This window comes from Pteropus medius, unplaced genomic scaffold, assembly GCF_902729225.1.
Source record: "Pteropus medius unplaced genomic scaffold, Ma_sr-lr_union100, whole genome shotgun sequence".
NCBI lineage: Eukaryota > Metazoa > Chordata > Mammalia > Chiroptera > Pteropodidae > Pteropus > Pteropus medius.
In genome coordinates this window covers 21,302,212-21,323,996 of record NW_024354502.1, presented here as the reverse complement: position 1 = coordinate 21,323,996, position 21,785 = coordinate 21,302,212, and the positions used below count along the sequence as shown (strand labels likewise).

General features: G+C 34.7%; 1 protein-coding gene across 3 annotated transcripts in view; it reads right to left on the bottom strand.

Moving 5' to 3' along the window:
• Window positions 1–21,785, bottom strand: part of RNF19A (ring finger protein 19A, RBR E3 ubiquitin protein ligase) — a 55,423-nt gene that overhangs the window by 21,442 nt on the left and 12,196 nt on the right. Inside the window, exons 2-3 of one of the 3 annotated variants that reach the window (XM_039853923.1) lie at window positions 9,266–9,444; window positions 4,861–5,625 (exon numbers count right to left, since the gene is read on the bottom strand). The exons of 1 other annotated variant lie outside the window; for it this stretch is intronic. In XM_039853923.1, the coding sequence (XP_039709857.1) occupies window positions 4,861–5,531 (671 nt within the window). In that variant the 5' untranslated portion in view covers window positions 5,532–5,625; window positions 9,266–9,444. The remainder of the gene's footprint in view (window positions 1–4,860; window positions 5,626–9,265; window positions 9,445–21,785) is intronic. One more of the 3 variants, XM_039853922.1, reaches the window with a different exon arrangement.

Sequence of the window (21,785 nt, the reverse complement as noted above, 5' to 3'; positions counted from 1 at the left end):
TAGTGACCAGAAAGCCTGTGCCCCTGGATTTATTGTCTCGATCTCTTCTGGCCATAAGTTGTGATGTTTAAGACTCTTTTTCATTTGTTCCATCATTTTCAGACTTTTTAAAGTTATTAAACGTTTAAAGGCACTTGGGAAGCACCTCTTACCCTACGGTTCCAGAAAGGATAGTTAGAAAATCAGATAAAAAACAATACATAGGTATATTTCTTACTATTTGAATTTTCACTATAGAAGTATTTGCCATGATGATTTAAAAGCAGCTTTTTTAAAACCTGAAATTTGCTATCCAACCTGAAATTTACTGTAATGAATGTGCATATTTGCATCAGTGAAAATGTGCAGCTATCCATGGGACCAAAAGTGATACAATTGTATCTAAGCTGTTCTTTGGACAAGATACTGTCTCTTGCTCAAGTTCATTATCTCTATTTTCTTCCTATCTTTTTCTTGAGAGTTTAGCTCTTCATGGCTCCCAGAGTTTGCTTTTGCCATATACTTGAAAGCACAGCCAACCTTGGCCCAGTATCTTTAACATATTATCTTGCTATTTATATTTATAGTACAAGTTTCCTGCAGTACAGGAGAGTATAACTCACATTTGATACTGAATAGTAACTCTGAGTCCTTCACAATACTAATGAATTCCTAAAATATTAAATAACTAGGTAATACTTTTATTGCTTGATATTATAGAGAAATCCTTGGTGGACAGTTAAGTACTAGTGATACTTGTGAAAAATGACTGGGATTTGCACAGGCAAAACATATTATATATTGCACAGACAAAACAAAAAAACATATTACTACTTTTCTCATTTAAAATTGTGGGGAGATCTGGTCAAGACAGCAGAGTAGGTAAATGCTATGTTTGCCTTCTCTCACAATCACAACAAATTTACAACTAAACTACAGAACCACCATCATTGGGAATTGCCTGGCCTAGCTGAACAGACGTCCTACAACTGGGGATATATATCTTGAGACTGGTAGGAGGGGTGAAGTGGCAGAATAGGCTAGTCACACACCTGTGTGGTGGTTGAGAATTGTGAGGGATATCTTGGCTGTGAAAGGCTCCAGGGACATATGAGGAGGAACCGAATTGTCTGGTCTCAGGGCGAAGGCTGGAGGGGTAGATTTCTCCAGACAGAAGTGCTGGCAGAATCCATTGTTTCTTTATTGGGCCCTCTCCTCAGTGTGCAGATACAAGCCACTGCCATATCTGAGTCTCCATCAAGCTGGCAACACTGGTCGCACGCACTGCCTTGGTGATTCCTTGAGACTCTGCCCTATCTAGTTTGCAGGCGCACCCAAGTTGCTTCCAGTGAACCTTCCATTTAAAGGGCCTGTCTTGGCTCATGCTGTGGATTTACATAAAATTTTTCAAAGGTTTGCAAAACCCAAACAAGCAGCATCTGGCCTTGCCATGCCCCATAACTCTTGCTGAGCAGCCCTAAGCCTGGCACCAGCAGCAGCTGGCCTAGGTTTGCATATTGGTTTCTCAAGGCACCTCCAAGCCCAGTGCAAGTGGTAGCCATCTGTGAATTGTTTGGTGACTCTTGCCAGGTGGACCTGGGTGGGGCGCAGGCTGCTGCTGGAACCCTTCCCAGGAGGCCCCGGGTCTGACACACTTGGTGGCTTGCTTCAGACCAGCTGGAGCATCACCCAGGACTGCATCTGAGGATGACACACTCAGAGGGCAGACTCAGCAGGAACCAGAGCCCTGCTCAGTTGAATCCTGCTCGTATGGTCTGCCCCTCACCAGTGAATCCTCACAGCCAATAAGCCTGAGGGTCAATCTCTCCCACTGATGTGCAAACAGCAACTAAGGCTCAACTACAACAGGACGGCACACACGACTTATACAAGGGACACACTTGGAGCACTTGGCCCAGGTGATCAGGGAAGACTGTGCCACTGGGCCCTACAGGATACTCACTACATATGTCCACTCTAGGACTAGGAGACATAGTGGCCCTACCTAATACACAGAAACAGGGAGGCAGCCAAAATGGAGAGACAAGCATGTTTCAAATGAAAGAGCAGAACAGAGCTCCAGGAAAAGAACTAAACAAAACTGAGACAAGCAATCTAACAGATGCAGAGTTCAAAACACTGGTTATAAGGATGCTGAATGAACTTAGGAGAAGAGTAGATGAACTCAGTGAGAACGTTAAACAGAGATAGGAAACTTAAAAATGGAGATGGAAAACACAAAAAAGAACCAGTCAGAAATAAAGAATACCATAACTGAAATAAAGAATACATTAGAGGGAATCAACAGTAGATTAGAAGAAGCGGAGGATCAAATCAGTGATTTAGAGGATGGAGGTAGTAGAGGACACCCAACCAGAACAGTGACAAGAAAAAAGAATCCAAAATGATGAGGCTAGTTTAAGGGGCATTTGGGACAACATCAAGCAAACCAACAGTTGCATCATAGAGGTACCAGAAGGAAAAGAGAGAGAACGATGAATTGAAGATCTATTTGAAGAAATGACGATGGAAAACTTCCCTAACCTGGTGAAGGAAATAGGTATATAAGCTTAGGAAGCACAGAGATGAACCCAAAGAGGCCCACACCAAGACATACCATAATAAAACACCAAAGGTTAAAGGCAAAGAAAATCTCTTAAAAGTAGCAAGAGAAAGCAATTAGTTACCTACAAGGGGGTTCCCATATATTATCAGCTGATTTCTCAACAAAAACTTTTCTAGCCAGAATGGATTAGCATGAAATAGTCAAAGCAATAAAAAGGACCTACAACCAAGACAAGAAAAAACCAAAGTTCATCATCACCAAGCAAGTATTACAGGAAATCTTAGAAAGACAAGGGCGGGAGGATGATGAGAGGGTAAAGGGGAAGGTGGGGAAGGTGAGGAGGAGGAGGTCAAGGAGGAAGAAGAGGAGGAGGGGGAGGTGGAGGAGGTGAAGGAAGAGGAAGAGGAAGAAGGAATAAAAACAGATCACAGATATGAATAATAAAATGGCAATAGCTATATATCTATCAACAATTACTTAAATGTAAATGGATTAAATGCTCCAATCAAGATAGGAGCATGGTTGAATGGATAAGGAAACAAGTCCTTTACATAAGCTGCCTACAAGAGACTCCTTCAGATTGAAAGCCACACACAGACTGAAAGTAAAAGGATGGAAAAAGATATTTCATGAAAAACAATAAAAGAAAAAAAGCTGGGTTAGCAATATGTATACCAGATAAAATGGATATTACAACAAAGGCTAAAACAAGAGGCAAAGAAGGACCCAGTAATCCCACTTCTGGATACTTATCCAAACAAACCCAAAACACTACTTTGAAGGAACATATGAATCCATATATTCATTGTAGCATTATTTACAATAGTCAAGATATGGAGGCTCCCTAGGAGTCTCCATATCATTTATTTATATTTTTTAAATAGTTTTTTTGTTTGTTTTTCAATTACATTCTGCAGGGAGTATCAATGGATGAATAAAGAAGAGGTCACACACACACAATGGAATATCACTCAGCCAAAAAAGAAATTCTTGCCATCTGCAACAACATGGATGGACCTAGAGGGTATTGTGCTGAGTGAAGTAAGTCAGACAGAGAAAGACAAATGCCATTTGATTTCACTTACATGTGGAATCAAAAGAACAAAATAAATAAAATAGAAACAAGCTCATAGATACAGAGAACATTCTGATGGTTGCCAGACAGGAAGGAGGTTAGGAGGAGGGTGTAAGAGGAGAAGTGATTAATAAGTACAAATTGGCAATTATAAAATAGTCACGGGGATGTAAAGTATAGCATAAGGAATACAGTCAGTAATATTGTAATAACTATGTATGATGTCAGATTGGTACTAGATTTTTCAGGGTGATCACTCTGTAAGTTATATAAATGTATAAATCACACTATCCACCTAAAATTAATATAATACTCCCTGCAGAATGTAATTGAAAAACAAACAAAAAAACTATTTAAAAAATATAAATAAATGAAATTATGGAATATAGGCTAGATGCAATCTGAAAATTTTCTACTCAACAAGCTTTTAATAATGGACATGATTCAGATGATCAATCCTGAAATTGTCATTTGATAAATTAAACTCACATTCCAGCCTTGTCTCTTGGAAGTTCTGGGTTCTTCCAAACTCTTACTTACAGATAACCTCTGGTTTACTAATGGTATGCTAAATCATATCCAGTGTTTATGGCTTTTGAAATTCTTGAAGAGCATATGACTGTTTCTTCCTAGTTCTGACAATTAACTGTATGAAGTAAATGCTCTATAAATAGGGGCTGCTGTTGACAAAATTATTTTATTTTAAATGTTGGTAAAAAAAGTATTTGTAATTAAAAAAAAACGAGGCAAATGTATTATATAACCTTTAGATTTTAAGACTAGCGAATACTTATGCACACCAATATGAACACATCCTACTGTTGCACATATTAAGGTGCCTTTCAAAGGGTCATGTAAATTTATATAAATGACTGCCCCACCAAAACCAAACAAAATCCCTGATCATTTCATCCATAATACCAAAATAAAAATTCTCCAACTGGATGGAGAAAATCAATTTTGCTCACAACTAAATCTTGCACTCTACCATCTTATCCTTTCCTTCTGAAATATGTTAAGTGAATATGTTGTGCAGAGACAATATAAAAATGAGTAAGATAGGTTTCCCGCCTTTAATACCAAACACTGCCTGACACATAGTATGCAATTGATAGGTTTGTTGAATGAATGAATTACTTGACAGGTTAAAATTTTTTTCTTTTGAGTAATAGTCAGCAAATTTTTATTTATCTACAAGAAAAAAAATTAAGTCAAGAAAAATCTAACAAAATCTTCTTACCCACAGTCTGGAGCTGGACACCACCTACAATCAGGATCTGCAACGAGCCACCGTCTAAGCATAAATTCTTCATATTTTTCCATCAAAACATCATCACTTAGTATCAAGCGAATATCATGGGGATTAAACCGTTCAGTACATTCTGGGCAACTGATATTAACTCTACTTTCAGAAATTTCTATCCTTAGATATTGTCGTAAGCAATCCACACAAGATCTATGATGACAAGTCATTATCTCAGGAAATCTGTCTTTAGAATGCCGCAAAAGGCACAAAGGGCACTCTATAAAGTCTCCAATTTGTTTGCTGATAGAAGTTAATCCATTGTCAGAGGAGGTATTTGTAGAGAAAATGGAGTTCTTATCAGTACACATTTCAGAATGTATACTTTCAATACTTGCAATTCCATCCACCCCGCCATTTAGCTCCCTTGATTTACGTTTATCTTTCTTCCTCCGAAACAGATTGCCTATTGAAATTCTTCTTTTTTTGGGTGCCTTTTTGACTGAAGGCAAGCTCACAGATGAAGCAGAAGACTGAAGATCTCGATCTGAACCCATCTGCCGATGTAAACTCATGTCTAAAATGCTCATTAGGATTGAGTTGGGGTCTGTGTTCATACACAGCCCTTCATTATACTTAAAGATAAAACCTATTTCTTGTTCTTGCATTCAGATTAAGTCATGATGTAAGAAAATTCTACGTGGTTCCTTCACAGAATTCTTGAAAAAGTTCGACTTATGGAAGACTGTTATCATAGATGTTCTGAAAAAAAAAACAAAAAACCAAAACACCAAGATCATTTAGTTGCACATTCTTAGTCTGCATGTTTTTAAAATACTTAAAAAATCACTATGAAACTTCAAACAAGGATGTTCTTAACCATTAGTTTTTTTTTTAAATAAGGTCAATTTACTGAATAGTCTACGAGAGAATATAAAACAAATGGTAAAATAACAAGGACATTCTTTAATCTTAATAAAAGACTCTAGATTTGAGCTGACCTTATCAATATTTAAATTATACACAAAATTTTTGATCATTACCACTCAGACCTCAATGATTCCCCACTGCCTTTACGAGTGTTTTGTTTTTTTTTTAATTGACAATAAAATATACAAAGGGCTAAATACAGCTTACATGACCTTGAAAAAGAATAAAGTGTGTGTGGGGGTGGGTTGCTCTTATACTGCCAGATACAATGACTTATTATAAAGTTACAGTACTTAAGAAGACAGTGTGGTACACCACAAGAATGGATACAAAGACCAAAGGAACAGAACACAGTCTTGAGAAAAAGTCTCACATATGTATAGATACTTGATTTATGTAAAAGGTGACATTGCTAAGCAGTAAAAATAGCCTTTTCAAAAGCAAAACAACATAGTATTTTACTGGTTATCATCTGAGAAAGGGAACTTGACTTTTAAGCTCACCTCATGCATAAAAATCAATTCCAGGTGGTTCACAAATCTAAATGTGATTAGTAAAATCATAAAGCTTCTATAAGTCAATAGAAGAGACTATTTCAATGAAAATATTTCTAAAACAAAAAAAAATACAAAAACTTTTTACCAGAAAAGACTGATAAATTGAACTACAATGAAATCAAGAGATTATATTAAGGGAGTGAGAGAAGTCACTTGCCACATATAACTAATAAAGACCAGTATCCAGACTATGGAAAGAACACTTACAAATCAATAAGAGAAAGCAGGCAATACAATAGAAAAATAGGCAAGGGACTTAACAGGCACTTCACAAAAGAATATCGAAAAATGCTCAACGTCATTTGTCATCAGGAAAATACACATTAAAGGCATATTGAGAGACCATTACACACCCGCTAGGATTGCTAAAATTCAGACTGACATTTCCAAGTATTAGAAAAGATGTGGAATGCTGGTGGAAGTATAAAATGGCACAACTACTTTGGAAATCTGTCTAACAGTATCCACCAATTTTGAACATTTACATAACTCTATTACCCATTTATACTTCTGGAAATAAGTGCACAAGAGAAATGAATACACAGATGCATCAAAGATATACACAATATTCATAGCAGCATTAGTTATAAGCAAAAATACTGAACACAACCCACATTTCCATCAATAGAATATATTCACACTCTAATATACTAGAAGCAATTAAAATGAACAAAATACCGCTATACACAAAACAAGAATGAATCTCACATCAAAGAATGTGTATTGTAAAACTCCATATAAATATAGTTCAAAAACAAGCAGAACTAATCTGAGATGTTAGAAATCAGTACTGTAGCTATCTTTTGTGGGCAGGTACAAAGGGAACTTTGACATGTGTAGTGGTTATAAAGCTATGTTCACTTTGTGATAAATCATTGACCTGCAACTCACGATTAATGCATTTTTCTGGATGATTATTATATCACAGTTAAAGGTCAAAAAAAAAAAACCCAAAAAACAAAAAAACCCCAAAAACCCAGCTGCTGAAATCCACATGTATTCTTGAGAAAGTCATATTGATTTCCCAATGCAAAATCTAGAAAAACATTTCATTCAGGCAAACTTTATTCATGTCCATCAGTTTATATTTCCCATTATTTGCAGTGTTCCCCCTTAATTGCGAGGAAACTAGAGTGTAATGATAGGTTTTACTAAAATTTTCTGCATATGTTCTTTATGTTTTTATTTTCTCTTGCATCTCAAAATGCTTTCTGTTCTCTATATATGTATATATCATATGTATGATAATATATATATGTATCATAGAAAAGAACTGCAGAGAGAATCTATCTTAAGAATCTTGTCCTAAGAATTTATTGCTTAAAATATAGAACAAGTGGCATTTAATCAGTATCACCTGGGGTATCTCTTAAAATACACACTTTTATAAATTTAATTGCCATATCGTTTTTATCCAAATGAGAACCTTATAAGAGTGAATGGAGGTGTTATTAATATTTAAACTAGGATAAAAGGAGCAAACTAGAATATATGGTCATTCTACTTAGAAAGTCTTTCTAAAACATTGTGCAAAGACATAAATATGCCTCAAAAGAAAATAAACAAATTTGAACAACACTAAAAATTTAATATTTGTGTTAAAAAATATGTACCTCGATGGTAAAAAAAAATACTATAAAATAGATGTAAATTAGGAAAACATGTATACAATGAACAAATTTCCTCACTATATAAACAGCTTTTACCCAACATTCAAAGAAGATTTAATACTATTCTCCTCAAACTCTTCCAAAAAATCGAAGAGGAGACAATACTTCTCAACTCATTTTATGAGGCCAATATCACCCTGATACCAAAACCTGGTAAAGATAACACGCAAAAAAGAAAACTACAGACTGATATTTCTCATGAACACAGATGAAAAAATCCTAACTAACAGCTTTTACACATTAATAAGAAAAAAGTGTCCAACATACTAGCAAAATGAGCAAAAATACAAGAAGGAACTTTGGAGAAAAAGAATTACAAAAATTACGAAGACAAGAAACTGTTCAACAACAATCACAACTAAAGACATAAAATTCAAACACTAGATACCATTTTTGCGCATATTAGATTGACAAAAGTTGTAAATGGTTGGGAGAGGTGCAAATCAGCACGATTTTTTGGAACCAATTTGACATTATCTATTAAACTTCAAAACGGAAATGTTTTTTGACCAGCAATCCTACACGTAAAATTTATCCTTCAGAAAATATAAGGACACAATTGTGCAAAAACATATTGTGCAAAGAAATTCACTGCAGCCTAGCTGACAGAAGGAAACAAAACAAAACCACACACAAAAAACCAACCCACACAAAACCTGGAAATAACTTAAGGGTCCTACAGGGGACTGGTAAAAATAAATCAACCAACCACAATTTATGTGTAATAATATGAAAAGATCTCTCTATATAATGCCAAGTGAACAATAACTGCAAAATAGTATGTACAGTAGGAGCCATTTGCAGAAAAAACCATACCCACACAGGCTTACATATACACATACAATTTCTGAAAAAATGTTAAAAAAACCATTAACAATGGTTACTTTGGAGAGAACAACCTTTAATACTCACTTTCTCCCTTCTGTATAGTTTAAAACTGAATCATGAGCATCTATTACTTATAGTTTAAAAAAGAAAACCGTGACTGAACCTCGAAAACAGCAACAAAAATATTCTGCCCTAAACTGCTCAATCAAAATGAGGATGGGGTCCAGAGTTTGTATATTTTGCAAGTGTTCCTCAATAATTTAGCTGCACACTTTGATTAAGAACCACAAATACTAAAGAGTTTGCTAAACACTCTCATTTAAATACAAAATTCTATAAACAAAGCAAGGAGGTACCAAAGGGTGCATTTACAAAGATATGGGCAGGTTTAAGAAACCAACAGGGATGGCAACTTACTCAGGAAGCCACTGTCACCCCTTTGGAGTAACGGGGAAGGGAAGGAACAATTAATGGAGAGGAGCTGCTCAACAGTAGCTCGAAGAATAAATATCCAGCTTCTTTCTCCTCTGGCTCTCCATCATCCTGCCAGTGCTTCACCATTGGCCTCTAAAACAAGGCTCCTTGTTTTTCATTACCTTAGGTATTAAAAATAAAAGTTCCATTATAAAAACAACTCAGTTTATAACCATTGTCAGCCTACAGGGCTATCGTGAGGTACCCCTTAACAATCTATGGAATTGATAAGAGAGACTTATAAAAAAATCCACATAATTTAATACTATCCTTCTGTAGAAATAATCCATGAAGGTGTCTATAAGGATGTGACTGAAAAGTACTGGGAATGCCTCAATCAAGGGGACTTTGGCATAATTTCAGAGTTGAAATCTAGCTCAGCATTTGCTAAACCCTGAGGTTATCACCAAGGACAAGACAGACTTGGTCTCTAGCCTCAATATGATATGTCTGGAGAAGAAACATATCATAAAACCAATAATTATAAATTTATATACATTAAATGTCCATCTCTGTTATGATATCTCTTGAAAACAGCTAAGTCACTTTTCACCAAATTTAGAGGGAGTCTTCGAGACATTATGAGAAATGACAGGCTAATTCAAAATCTACCTTAAAAAGAAAGCTATTTTGCAAGCCATCTGAAGCAAGAGTAACAAGAGGCCTTATGTAACAGCAGTCAGAAGATATATCAATATTTCATCCCACCACCCCATCCCTACTTCCCCTCATCTCAATGATTTATAATTTACAAGTTTTAACCACATATATTTTTTCATTATTCTAACTTTGCATATGGAAAAACAGAGAATGAATATTTAGTAAAAAAACTAAATCTAATTGTTTGACTTCTATATTAAATTAAGATTATATGGTCACCCATAACAAAGAGTTTTTAATTAAACTGTTTATTTGCATAAACATTTAGAAATTAGTACTAACTTGGATTTCTAAGACTATATCCTAAACCACTAAAAAAGAGTACTACAGAAATTATCCAAATTGAAAAGATGACAAAATGTGTGAAATAAAAAAAAAAAAGTTCAGTGATTCCGGAACTTTACTTATTTTTGAATAAAGTTGACTTCATTCTCTAGTGAAAAATAATCTATTATTTGCATTATTTAATACAGTACTATTCTTTTTGAACTCAACTTTTTAAACTATCAACTGTATGAATCTGTATTATTGTTATACACTGCCTCAGAAATGCACACACTATTAAAACAAAAATATTTGAGTTTTAAAACAAATAGTTAGGTTGCCAGTTGGAAAAAGAAGGGAAAAACATGTTGTATATAATAATACCACTACATGTTAGTGTTTTAAAAGAGCTTTTTATCTGCGTCTTGATATAAACCTCACTGCCCTATGGAGTGGGTATTATCCTTATTTGACAGACAAGAAAACTGAAGTTCAGAGAGGGTAAATATTACATGATTAGTAAATGAGAGAGTGGGGGTCAAATTCAGGTCTTCTAATATGTTAACCTCAGTACCATCTGCTATCTGCAGTTGCCTTCATGAAACAACTTCTCCAGTCACTATCAAGATATCAAAAAATATCTCAGAAAATGAAAGACAATAGTATCTTTATATCATCCTGGGCTGATCTTAGCTAGCGGTCAACTCCATGCCTCACTGAAGTCACTCTCCTGGTCTGAAATATCATTCCCCTTTCTCTCTTCCTAATGAAATTATACTTTTACAACTCAAATAAATTTTACTTTGTTCACTTTGTTTTTCTTTCCTGATTACCTTTAACTTTTAAAAATAAGGTTTTTAAGGTAGAACTTGAATATCTGTGATTTAACACAACAGAGCCAAGATGGTGTCAAAAACAAACATTATGAACATCATTTCTTAAAAATGACATTGTCATACCTCCTAGGCATATATATGCTCTATTTCTTTTTTAGTCCAATTAGTTCATACTAGGTCTACAAAGACAAATATGAGGTTTACTGGATTAAATACAGAATAAACAATATATAAAAACCTAGATGTTTACATGATCAAATAGAATTTGCATCATCTCAGAGTAGGAAAAGATGATGAGAGGCAATAAACGTACTTAATGACATAATTTGAAATATACCAACTCCTACTAATTCCCAAGCTTGGAAGCTCTTTAAATTGATTGCCTATCACAAGGATCTGTCAAATTATGATGAATGCACTGATAACACAAAGAAGAGCAGTGGAAAGAGAGAGATAACTGACACTGTCCTCCATAATGTTATGGCTACTGGCTTATTCCTCCTCAAAAATAAAAGTATGCATCTGCAATTAAAGATGACAGAAGAGTTTAGTTACTGAAACAGAAAAGAACAGTAAAATACAAGGGACTCCAAATTATGTATTTTCAACCAAGTATCTAAAATCATAAAGGACGCATTTCTCCAATACCAATGTCACAAGGAATTCCAATCACACGATAATTAAGCTATGAGAAATGTCTCTTTTTTCTTTTTTCCCAGTCTAGCACAACTTCAATAAGTAAACACTACTCTCTGCCACACACATTGCTGCTACACACTTTCATCCCCCTGAAGAACTGGTCAGAGAATCACTTTTATCAACAGCAAAGGAACCCAACTCCTGAACTTTTTACATACTTCAACTGAAGAGTAGTACCTAAGATGGAACTGAAAAGGACAAAGACCTGAACCTGCTTACATAACTTGCTTTAGTCCATAGTGTTTCTATCCCTTTAAAGTCAAGATCTCTTGATTCTTACCTTTTTCTTCTTGAGGAATATGTGAGAAATTAAGAAAAAGAAATGACACCAAAAAAAGATATTTCTACTATATGTATCAAAGCTTCATGGACCAAAGATTTAGTAAAAGTGTCAATGACTGTACTGACTCATTATAAAATACACTTAATTTAGCACCATACTAGTTTTTTATATTGAAATTTTAAGGTCAGTTTATTAAGTTCAATGATGAAAGCTAGCAGAATATTCTCCTGAAAATTTTTTCTTAGAAAAAAAGAAGGGAAAATCAACACCCTTTCAGCATAGCCATAGATGCTGTGGCAGTCAAGCCTCTGTGCAGACAGAGAGAGCCCATCAGTCAGTCAAGTCACTCTCTGAATCAGTAGGATTGTAGTTCCATTCATCCTCATCATCCACTAACTCCAAGTCATCCATTACCTGGAACAAAGACTCACCTACCTCCACATTGTTTCCAGTGTATAAAAAAAGAAAATTTGGGAGTGAAGACCTGGTTGGCTGCTTTTGGTTATAAAATCCTAAATAAGGTAAATTCCTGAGTCTGTGATCTCCACTATAAAATATGGATGATACCACTCATTTCAAATAGATGTTATGAGAATAAAGTAAAACTGACATGTGCTGAAAGTATCCAACGAAACCTGGTGCCACACTAAATGTTAGCCGAAATGAAATGTGAGACAAGCTTTGCATCCCTAGTACCTAACACAGTGTGAAACTTATAACAGATGCCTAATAAACACTGAGTAAATAAAGTATAATGCAGAACACACATCAGCAGAAACGAGGAACTGAGGATTCTGTTCACATCTTTGCTTTTGGCTTGCTATTGCTGTGTGATTCTTATTAAGCAATACAACCTTCTTACATCAGGCTTTTTAAACTGAAAAGATAAGGACCTTTACCCCACCAGTGATACAGAATACAACATGTTAAGTATCTTAATACAACTCCAAGAATTAGATTTAAAATATTCTACCAATAAACATCTCCTAACCATAAATACTTTAGTACCATCTAATACCCACCCACATACCTAAATAATTTAAGAGTCCTAAGAAGGTATTCTGGGAAGGAAGAAGGCTGGACAAAAATTTTATAGACAATAAAGAAATTACTTCTTGAGAGGAAAATCCCATTATATCTTGAATATTTGTTCTTGCCTCTGTTATTCAGCTAAAATTAGGTTTCTTCTATTATTTCTTAAAAAGGTTAAATTATAGAGAAGCTCCAATAGTTTTGTGTTGATGGTCAAAATACTAAAAATAAGAGCAAAGTGCACCCACAGCTTCTAATTAAAAATTTTTTTTGATGTCTGACACCTAGATGTCCAGCACCTCTAAAACATGCATGTAAAAAGAGCAGCATGCAACAATATTTACTAGCACCTTCATTTTCTATAGATTCTGTGTTAAATATAGAATTCCAGGTTGACAGTTTTATCCTTTCAGGACTTTAAATACATCATTTTATTGTCTCCTGGCATCCATCATTTCTGATAAGTCATTACTAATATTTTAATTTCTCTGTATCTTTATTTTCCCTTCGGCTGCATTCACATTTTCTATTTTTGATATTCAGCAATTTGATTGGGATGTACCTAGATGCAGTTTTCCTTGTATTTATCCTGCTTGGGGTTCACTGACCTTCTTAAGAGTTAAAGTTGACTTAAACCAAATAGGTAAATATTTAGTGATTACTTTCTTAAATATTTTTTACCCATCTGTCTTTCTCATCTATCCTCTGTTATTTATGCTAGACAGTTCAATACTTTTCCATTGGACACTGAGGCTCTGTTCATTTTTGTGTGCCCTCCATTAGATTGGCAAATTTTCACTGATCTATCTTCAAGTTCATCAACTTTTTCTTCTGCCATCTCCAATCTGATGTTCAAGTCATTCGGGGAAATTTTCATTTCAGATATTATACTTTTCAGTTCAAGAATGTCTAATTATTCTTTTTTATAGCTTCTATTTCTCCACTGAGAATACCTATCTGTTCATTCATTATGACCAGACCCTTTAAGTCTGAAAATATTATAGTTGCTTTAAAGTCTGCTATTTTTAGGGTCTGCTACCATTATGGGGGAGAATGGTCTTGACATCAAGTCACATTTTCCTGCTTCTTCACATGTCTAGTAATTGCCTATTATAAACTAGATGTTGTGGATGATATGTTGTAGAGATTTTAAGAGCCTCTTATCTTCTCCTGAAGAGTGAGGATTTTTATTAGACCTGGCAGCTAAATCACTGGCCAATCAAGTTGAACTTGTAGAGTTTTGGTTTTATGCTTTATTAGAATAGATCTGTGATGATCACAAATGTTTACCAATCCCTGTTAACTTGGTGGGAACCAAACACCACATTCTCTGTAGCAGAAGGTAACAGTTGAAATTTCTAGTTGGCCTTTTCTGCCTCACAGCTGTTGTTTTCCCATTGAGCTCCCTGAAATCTCCCATGCGCAGTTCAGAAGTTATCTAGGTATTTGAGGGGAGTTTATGCATAGATTTTAGGGCTATCCTACTATAATCCCCCCTTTTCTGGGATTTAGTCACTCAATTTCCAGCCATTCTAGCATTCTCAAACTCCATCTCCTGACACCTCAAGCCAGTAAGACTCTAGGCTTTCTGCTGAATTTCTAGCTGCTCTGTGTTGCATGGACTTTTCCTCAAGAGGAAAACCATATAATTTTTTTTTGAGGGGGGGGTGAATACTTGGCAGGTTTCCAAAAGATATCTTCACCTAGGCTGAGATACAGTATTCTTTAATCTGTATATGATGCTATCATAGGAAATTTTAGCCTAAGCTTAAGTATGCATTTGTTACCTCCACATAGAAATAATTACTATACTGCTTTTTTAAAAAAATTATCTTTAAAAGGTTTTCTTGCATTATCCAATACTTGCAACTGTAATAGCTTCTAAGAATAACTAAATTTGTTAAGTAACTTGTATAAACATTAATTCATTTATTCTTTCAATAAATATGTTCAAGGCCTATCATGTGCCAGATACTCTTCTAAATGGCAGATATACAATAGTGAACAAAACAGACAAGACCCCCGGAACTGTCATTCTACTGCATCTAAAACAAGCACCAAACAAAGACATTTCAGACCATGTCTTCTCCAAACAGTAATACAAATGACTTTGAAAGGACCTAAATTATAATAACATGATTACCTTTTTTTTCATAAGCATAATTTTGAAAGAAAAAACCTTGATTATATATTTGGCATATATAGTAGACCCATAATCTAAACAAAAAAAGACTGAAATCTGTTTTTTTTAAGCATTTTTTTAAAAAAGCTATACTGTGATAGCACTCTATTTTTCATAGTGACAATGGTTTTATAACCCATAAATAGCAAACAATTTAAGTTGTAGCAAAAGAAATCACTAGTTACCTGACTAAATGATCTAGTATAGAGAACATTCATTTAGCTTATTGTGTATAACCTTAGGAACTAGTAACCAGTAAATAAAAAGTGGGGGAAAAATCTCAAAATTTGAGGTTAAGTAAAGGTTCCTAGGGCCATGAGAAAAGAAAGTATCTATCTTTCCATAGCATCTCCTATACATGGAGTTGCAACCCACCATCTATCAAATTTAAATATGGCTAGGTATGATTTAATGTAGCATTTAACTACCAAAACAGAATGAATTATCATATCCTTTGGTCAGACCATAACTAGAAGTGATGTATCCATACGCAAACTAATTATGGCCCAAAGTAAATAGAGCTTTTATAAATCTGACCCATTTCATTAAGAGAAGTTTGAGGCATTAAACTTTTTTGATTTTCATATATGACTTCCTCTGAGAGATAAATCACTAAAGTTCATTATAATGAAGTTTGCTATTGCTCAAAAAAGTTAAACATTTTAAATTATTTTTAGGTTATGTCATTCATCTTGCCAACCTCAATTTGGAAACACCGTATTTTCTTCTAATAAATCTATTCTCCAAAATAGCTGCCAAATTCAGCTATAGCAGCAATGCAGGCGCTGGGTATAATTCTTGTGGTCCAAATAACATTAAGGAGACAGATTCCCTTATAAAACCTCTGACTTATTAAACATCTCTTTATACAGTCTGTTAAACTAAAAATATAAAAGGCATAACAATAAATGTTTGGAGAAGCATAGAAATGCTTAAAAGTAACAGTTAATGCATGGGTAGATTTCAGAAATCTCGAAAACTATAACTAAATTGTGAGTACATATGTTCTAGCGCTAGAATCTGTAGTTTTCAACAGCTTCTCCAAAGAGTCTGAGGTATAACAAAAGGTTGCTACTGCTGAGATGCTGGATTTTAATTTGCCAGTAAAAGTTAACATCAGTTTCTGTAAATCTTTTCTGCTCTCCCTAATTTACATTAATACAATACTCATATCTGTATCAATTATTAGCTCATACTTCTAGTACATATTTCTACTATATTAAGATTTTAAGTTGCAGTACTTTCCAGAAGAGTTAAATTTGGGGAAGGTTAAAAAATAACTGTAATTCAGAAACAAATGTCTCAGATTCATAATGTAAGAATAAACATGAGGTATGTAGATGGCCCACAGTAATCCATCACGTGTTTAAAAAACAAAATTATCAATGATGGTTACTCTATAATTTAGTTGTAATTCTGATGTGGTTGTGGTAGGAGGTGAGCACAGCATTTACCTACTCAGCCATCTTGATTGGAAGTCCCTTATATTCTTGAAATAAGCTCCACTTGGTTATATTATTCTTTTAATAGAATGCTAGATTCTATTTACTAACATTTTATTTAGAAATTTTGCATTTGTTTGTAAGGTGATCTTCCTTCCCTTCCTTCTTTCCCTCCCTCCCTTCCTCCTTCCTTATCGCTCTTTCCTTCCCTCTTTCTATTTCTTTTTAAAAACATGTCCTTGTTTTTTTAGTTTTGGTATCCTGATTATGGCAGCCTCCAAAAATATTATGGTCAAGGCAGGCAAATTCATATTACAAATATGTGTCCTTGTGAAGACAAACTGCTGCCCTCTCCATGGCAGAAATGCTGAGTGTAATCACCTCGAGTGGGCCGGGTGTTTTCCCTAGGAAGTGGTGCCATCATTGCATCTGCCTTTGGCAGGCTGGGAATTTAGCAGTGGCTGTAGGCAGAGCAGCATCAATGAAGGAAAGGCCACACAAGGGTGTCCATCTTGCTTCCACGGCCACTTTGTACCAGACCTAGTGAACAAGTGTTGGGGCATCTGGGGAAGAGGCTGACTGACACCCACAGAAGGTTATGGGCACGTCCTCTGCAGGGAATGGATGCCATCTGCTGGGTATTCCTTCTGCTGGATATCTGGCTTCTTTCCAAGTCTCTGAGCATCTGGCCAATCTGTTAGCCACTGCCTATGAACTGCTGAAGGTCCATGTCACAGGCCATTTTTCCTTTTACAACATAGACCACCAGATATATCGCCTGAAGTTCTGCATTTGGGGGGATCTCCCCTCACCACTGTCTTTCAGGGCCTTTCCTGAGTGGCTGTCCACTTTGGGCTGGTTTTATAAGGGAATCTGTCTCCTTAATGTTATTTGGACCACTTTGGGCTGGTGCTGGCATGTTGTGGTTTTTTCTTCTTCATTTCATTTCCTCTTCATTATGTTCATTTCGTGGACATAAGGATTCTGCATGAGGCTATGGGTGTGGGTCACAGTAATGGCAGCAAAGTAGCAGGGACAGGTCCTGTGGGATCTGATCCATAGGTAGTTTATATGAGCCTCCTGGACCCGCCCAGGCCCATCTTGTATATGCCACTTTGTGTTATGACAGAAAGCTCCTGGGCAGGCCTAATTTTGTTATTTGATTTATCAGATAGCACCCAGTTCCTAGTGGAAAGTTTGGGATAATTATTTCATAGATTATATTTTTGTTGCATCTCTCACTGGATTTCTTGTATTTTGCTTTCTTCTATCTTGAGGACATTGTTCTGATTTAACTTTCATGTTGACAAGACTATATCCTCGAATAATTTCCCCAGAAAGGTCATATTTATAGTGGATTTTCTGAGAAATATGTTGGAAGTGTGATTTTCTTTGGTGAGTATCATTTTCTTTCTTTCTGAAAGCTTGTAAGATTTTCTTTTGATCACTGTAGTTCAAAATTTCACAGGAAATATCTATATTTATGACCTTAAAAACTAATTCTGCCAGGTACTTAGCTTGTCATTTTCAATCAGAAAATTCAAGGGTTTTTTTTGTTTTTTTTTAGATTAGGGAAGTTTTCATATATCTTGTATTATCTTTTTTTCTCCTATTTTTATTTTCTTTCCATTTTAAAGCTGTTGTTTTTTATTGTTTTTTTTTTTGTATTTTTATTGTTGTATTTTATTGTTTTTTGTTGTTTTTTATTGTTCTCCATGTTGCTTTTGTTTTCAGGGATGATTTATCTTTAATTGTGTTTTGGGAGTTATTTATTTATGTATTTATTCAACAAACATTGTGTACCCAAATTTAGGCAATTGAGAACAATACTAAGAACTCTGTCTTAGGGAAACAAAAGAAAAAATAAACAAATGGGACTACATCAAACTAAAAAGTTTTGTACAGCAAAGGAAATCATCGACAAAACGAAAAGAAAATCTACTGCATGGGAGAAGATATTCTTGTATGATACTTCTGATAGGGGTTAACAGGGGTTAATAATAGGGATAAATAATACTTCTATTTAAAACATAATGAAACAAAAAGGTAAAATATTTGATGCTTAAAATTTATAAAGAACTCAACAACAATAAAAAATGAGCAGAAGACCTGAATAGGTATTTCTCCAAAGAGGAAATATAGATGGCCAACAGACATATAAAAAGATGCTCAATATCACTAATTATCAGAAAAATGTAAAATAAAACCAAAATAAGGTATCACCTCACACTTGTCAGAATGGCTATCATCAATAAATCAGAAAACAAGTGTTGGCGAGGATATGGAGAAAAGGGAACCTTCAACACTGTTGGTGGGATTGCAAAATGGTACAGCCACTGTGGAAAAGAGTCTGGAGGCTCCTCAAAAAATTAAAAATGGAGCTACCTTTTGATCCAGCAACTGCACTGCTGGGTATTTAACCAAAAAACCCTGAAACACTAATTCATAAAGATCTATGCACCTTTATGTTCACAGCAGCACTATTCTCAATAGCCAAGATATGGAAGCAACCTAAATGCCCATCAATAGATAACTGGATAAAGAAGTTGTGGTTCATATATACAATGGACTATAACTCAGCCATAAAAAATGAAGTCCTATTATTTGCAACAACATGGATGGACCTAGACGTGATTATGCTGAGTGAAATAAGTCAGACAGAGAAAGATAAATACCACATGATTTCACTTGAATGCAGAATCTAAGGAACAAAAGGAACAGACTAAATGAAAACAGGCTCACAGATATAGAGAACCATCTGGTGACTACCAGAAGGGAGGGGGTTAGAGGGCTGGGAGAAAAAAGTGAAGGGATGGAGAAGTACAAATTAGTAGTTATAAAATAGTCAGTCATAGGGACATAGAGTATAGCATAGGGAATATATAGTTAATATTGTTGTAATGGCAGTGTGTAGAGCCAGATGGGTGATAGCGTAATCGGAGTGATCATTTCATAACCATATAAATGTCTAACCAATGTATACCTGAAGTTAATATAAAAAATTAAAATCTGAAAAATATACAAATTAAGGTTAATCAATAACTTATATTCAAAGAATAGTTGATTATAAATATGTATATAAAGATATTATAGTGCTATTATAATATCATCTTCACTTAAAATGGCAATTATCACTGAAAATGTTCTTTTAAGCTTTGCATTTCTCCTGTCAATAATAATATCTCTATTTAAAATATGACACAAAAAGGTAAAATATTTGATGCTCAATGAAATCAGCAGTGGCACTAGAAATCTATATGTCTTTCAATTATTTGAAAATCTCCTCAGAAACATGAGCATATTATATGCAGACCTAAGGAAGTCTGAGTTCTATGGATCACTATACCAAATGGTTCTGTGGCTTTAGTTCAGTAATAACATCTCTGTATAATCTTTAAAACAGAGAAAACGCAATTGTGAGAGAATTTGTTATATCTTCACTTGTTTCATTTTCCTCCTGAGCACATAGGAGAACTAGAATAATTTCTAGTAAATAAATAGAATAATTTTCTATTCCACTTGCAGCTAGATACAGCCATGAGCCCAGTCCCAGCCAATGTGAGTACAATGATTTATGGTCCTTTCAAAACTAGTCCCTAAATCATCACTTCGAACATCCTTTGAGTTCTTTCTCTTCCCTCATTGGCTGGCTGAATGTAGTAATTCTAGTGGATAACTCCAAGCGGGCCTTAGGAGACAGCTGAGTCACAGATGGAAGGAATCTGGATACCTGAGTCACCCACATGTTTCTTTGTGTGAGAGAGAAATAGCCTTTTATTGTGTTCCACCATGAGATTTTGGAATTGTCTGTTTCACACACAGTTATTGAATCCACCTTACTGGGAGAGATAATATGAGATAATTTAGAGTAGGTTGGGGGAAAATTGTTTTTAACTACTATACAAATATGGGGTAATGATAGCATGTATTTTATTCAGAGAGTAAAGCATGGACTTTGCAGTCACAAAGTTTAGATTTAAGTTCATTCTCTGACACTTATTAGCTAGCTGTATGACATTGGGTTAAATTACTAAGATAGTTTCTTCAACTGTAAACTAGAAATAATAATAATATCTACAGTCCACAGGATTATTGTTAGAATTAAGTAAAATAACACACATAAAGAATCCAGCATAGGATATGGCACATATTAATCATTCAACAAATATTGGCTATAACTATTATAAATATGAGTAGATGGCACAAATGTAACTAAACCACTTATTGAATAAAACTGTTGGAAGGACTATCACACTTAAGGTTAGAAAAAAAAATGAAACAAATAGTTGGCTCTGAAATGGCTTTTCTACTGTAATCAGAATAGCTAGCTACTTGAAAGTTTGGAATACATCATTATAGTACATAAATTTCTCCAAGGTAAATGTAACTAATGTTTCTGGCTTTACGTTTATATAGCTACAAATATACATCAAGTGCTCTTTCAAATATTAAAAATGGGATAAATAACTTCAACTTAACAACTTACAAAAGGGGAGGCAGGAATAATTTAGCAGATCACTAGCATAAGCAAGTACCAGTTTCCAGCAAGCTTTTTGGAAAGTGAATGCTTACCAAGACTCAAAGATACTACCTTGAGCTCTATCTTTAAGATATTTTCTGCATCTACCCAAACCAGAAACTAATAGTTCACAATAAACTATTCCCATATGCTACAAAGCCTCCTAAAAGAGATAGTTCTTAAACAGCTTCACAGACACACACTTGCCACACTTACCTATTTAAGCCTATTTTTGATTGAGAGGTAGAACGGTATGGTACTTTGTGGTTTAAATAATACTCATTAGAAGTAATATTCCTTACTCAATCTATTACAAAAAGCAAGCTGCTGCAGAAAGAAAAAGCGTCATTCATTCTATTTTTCAATAAAAAAAAAAGATTTAAAACATTTTGACTAGTTCATTCCAGGCCCATTTTGCTCAGCAGAGCAAACAATATATCAATAGGGAAATAGCAGGGAAAGCATAATGCAAAACGCCAGGTAGGATGAAGTTTCCAGAGACATAAAAAGTTTTAGTTTTAAAAAAGATCTAGCAGTCAAAAATTT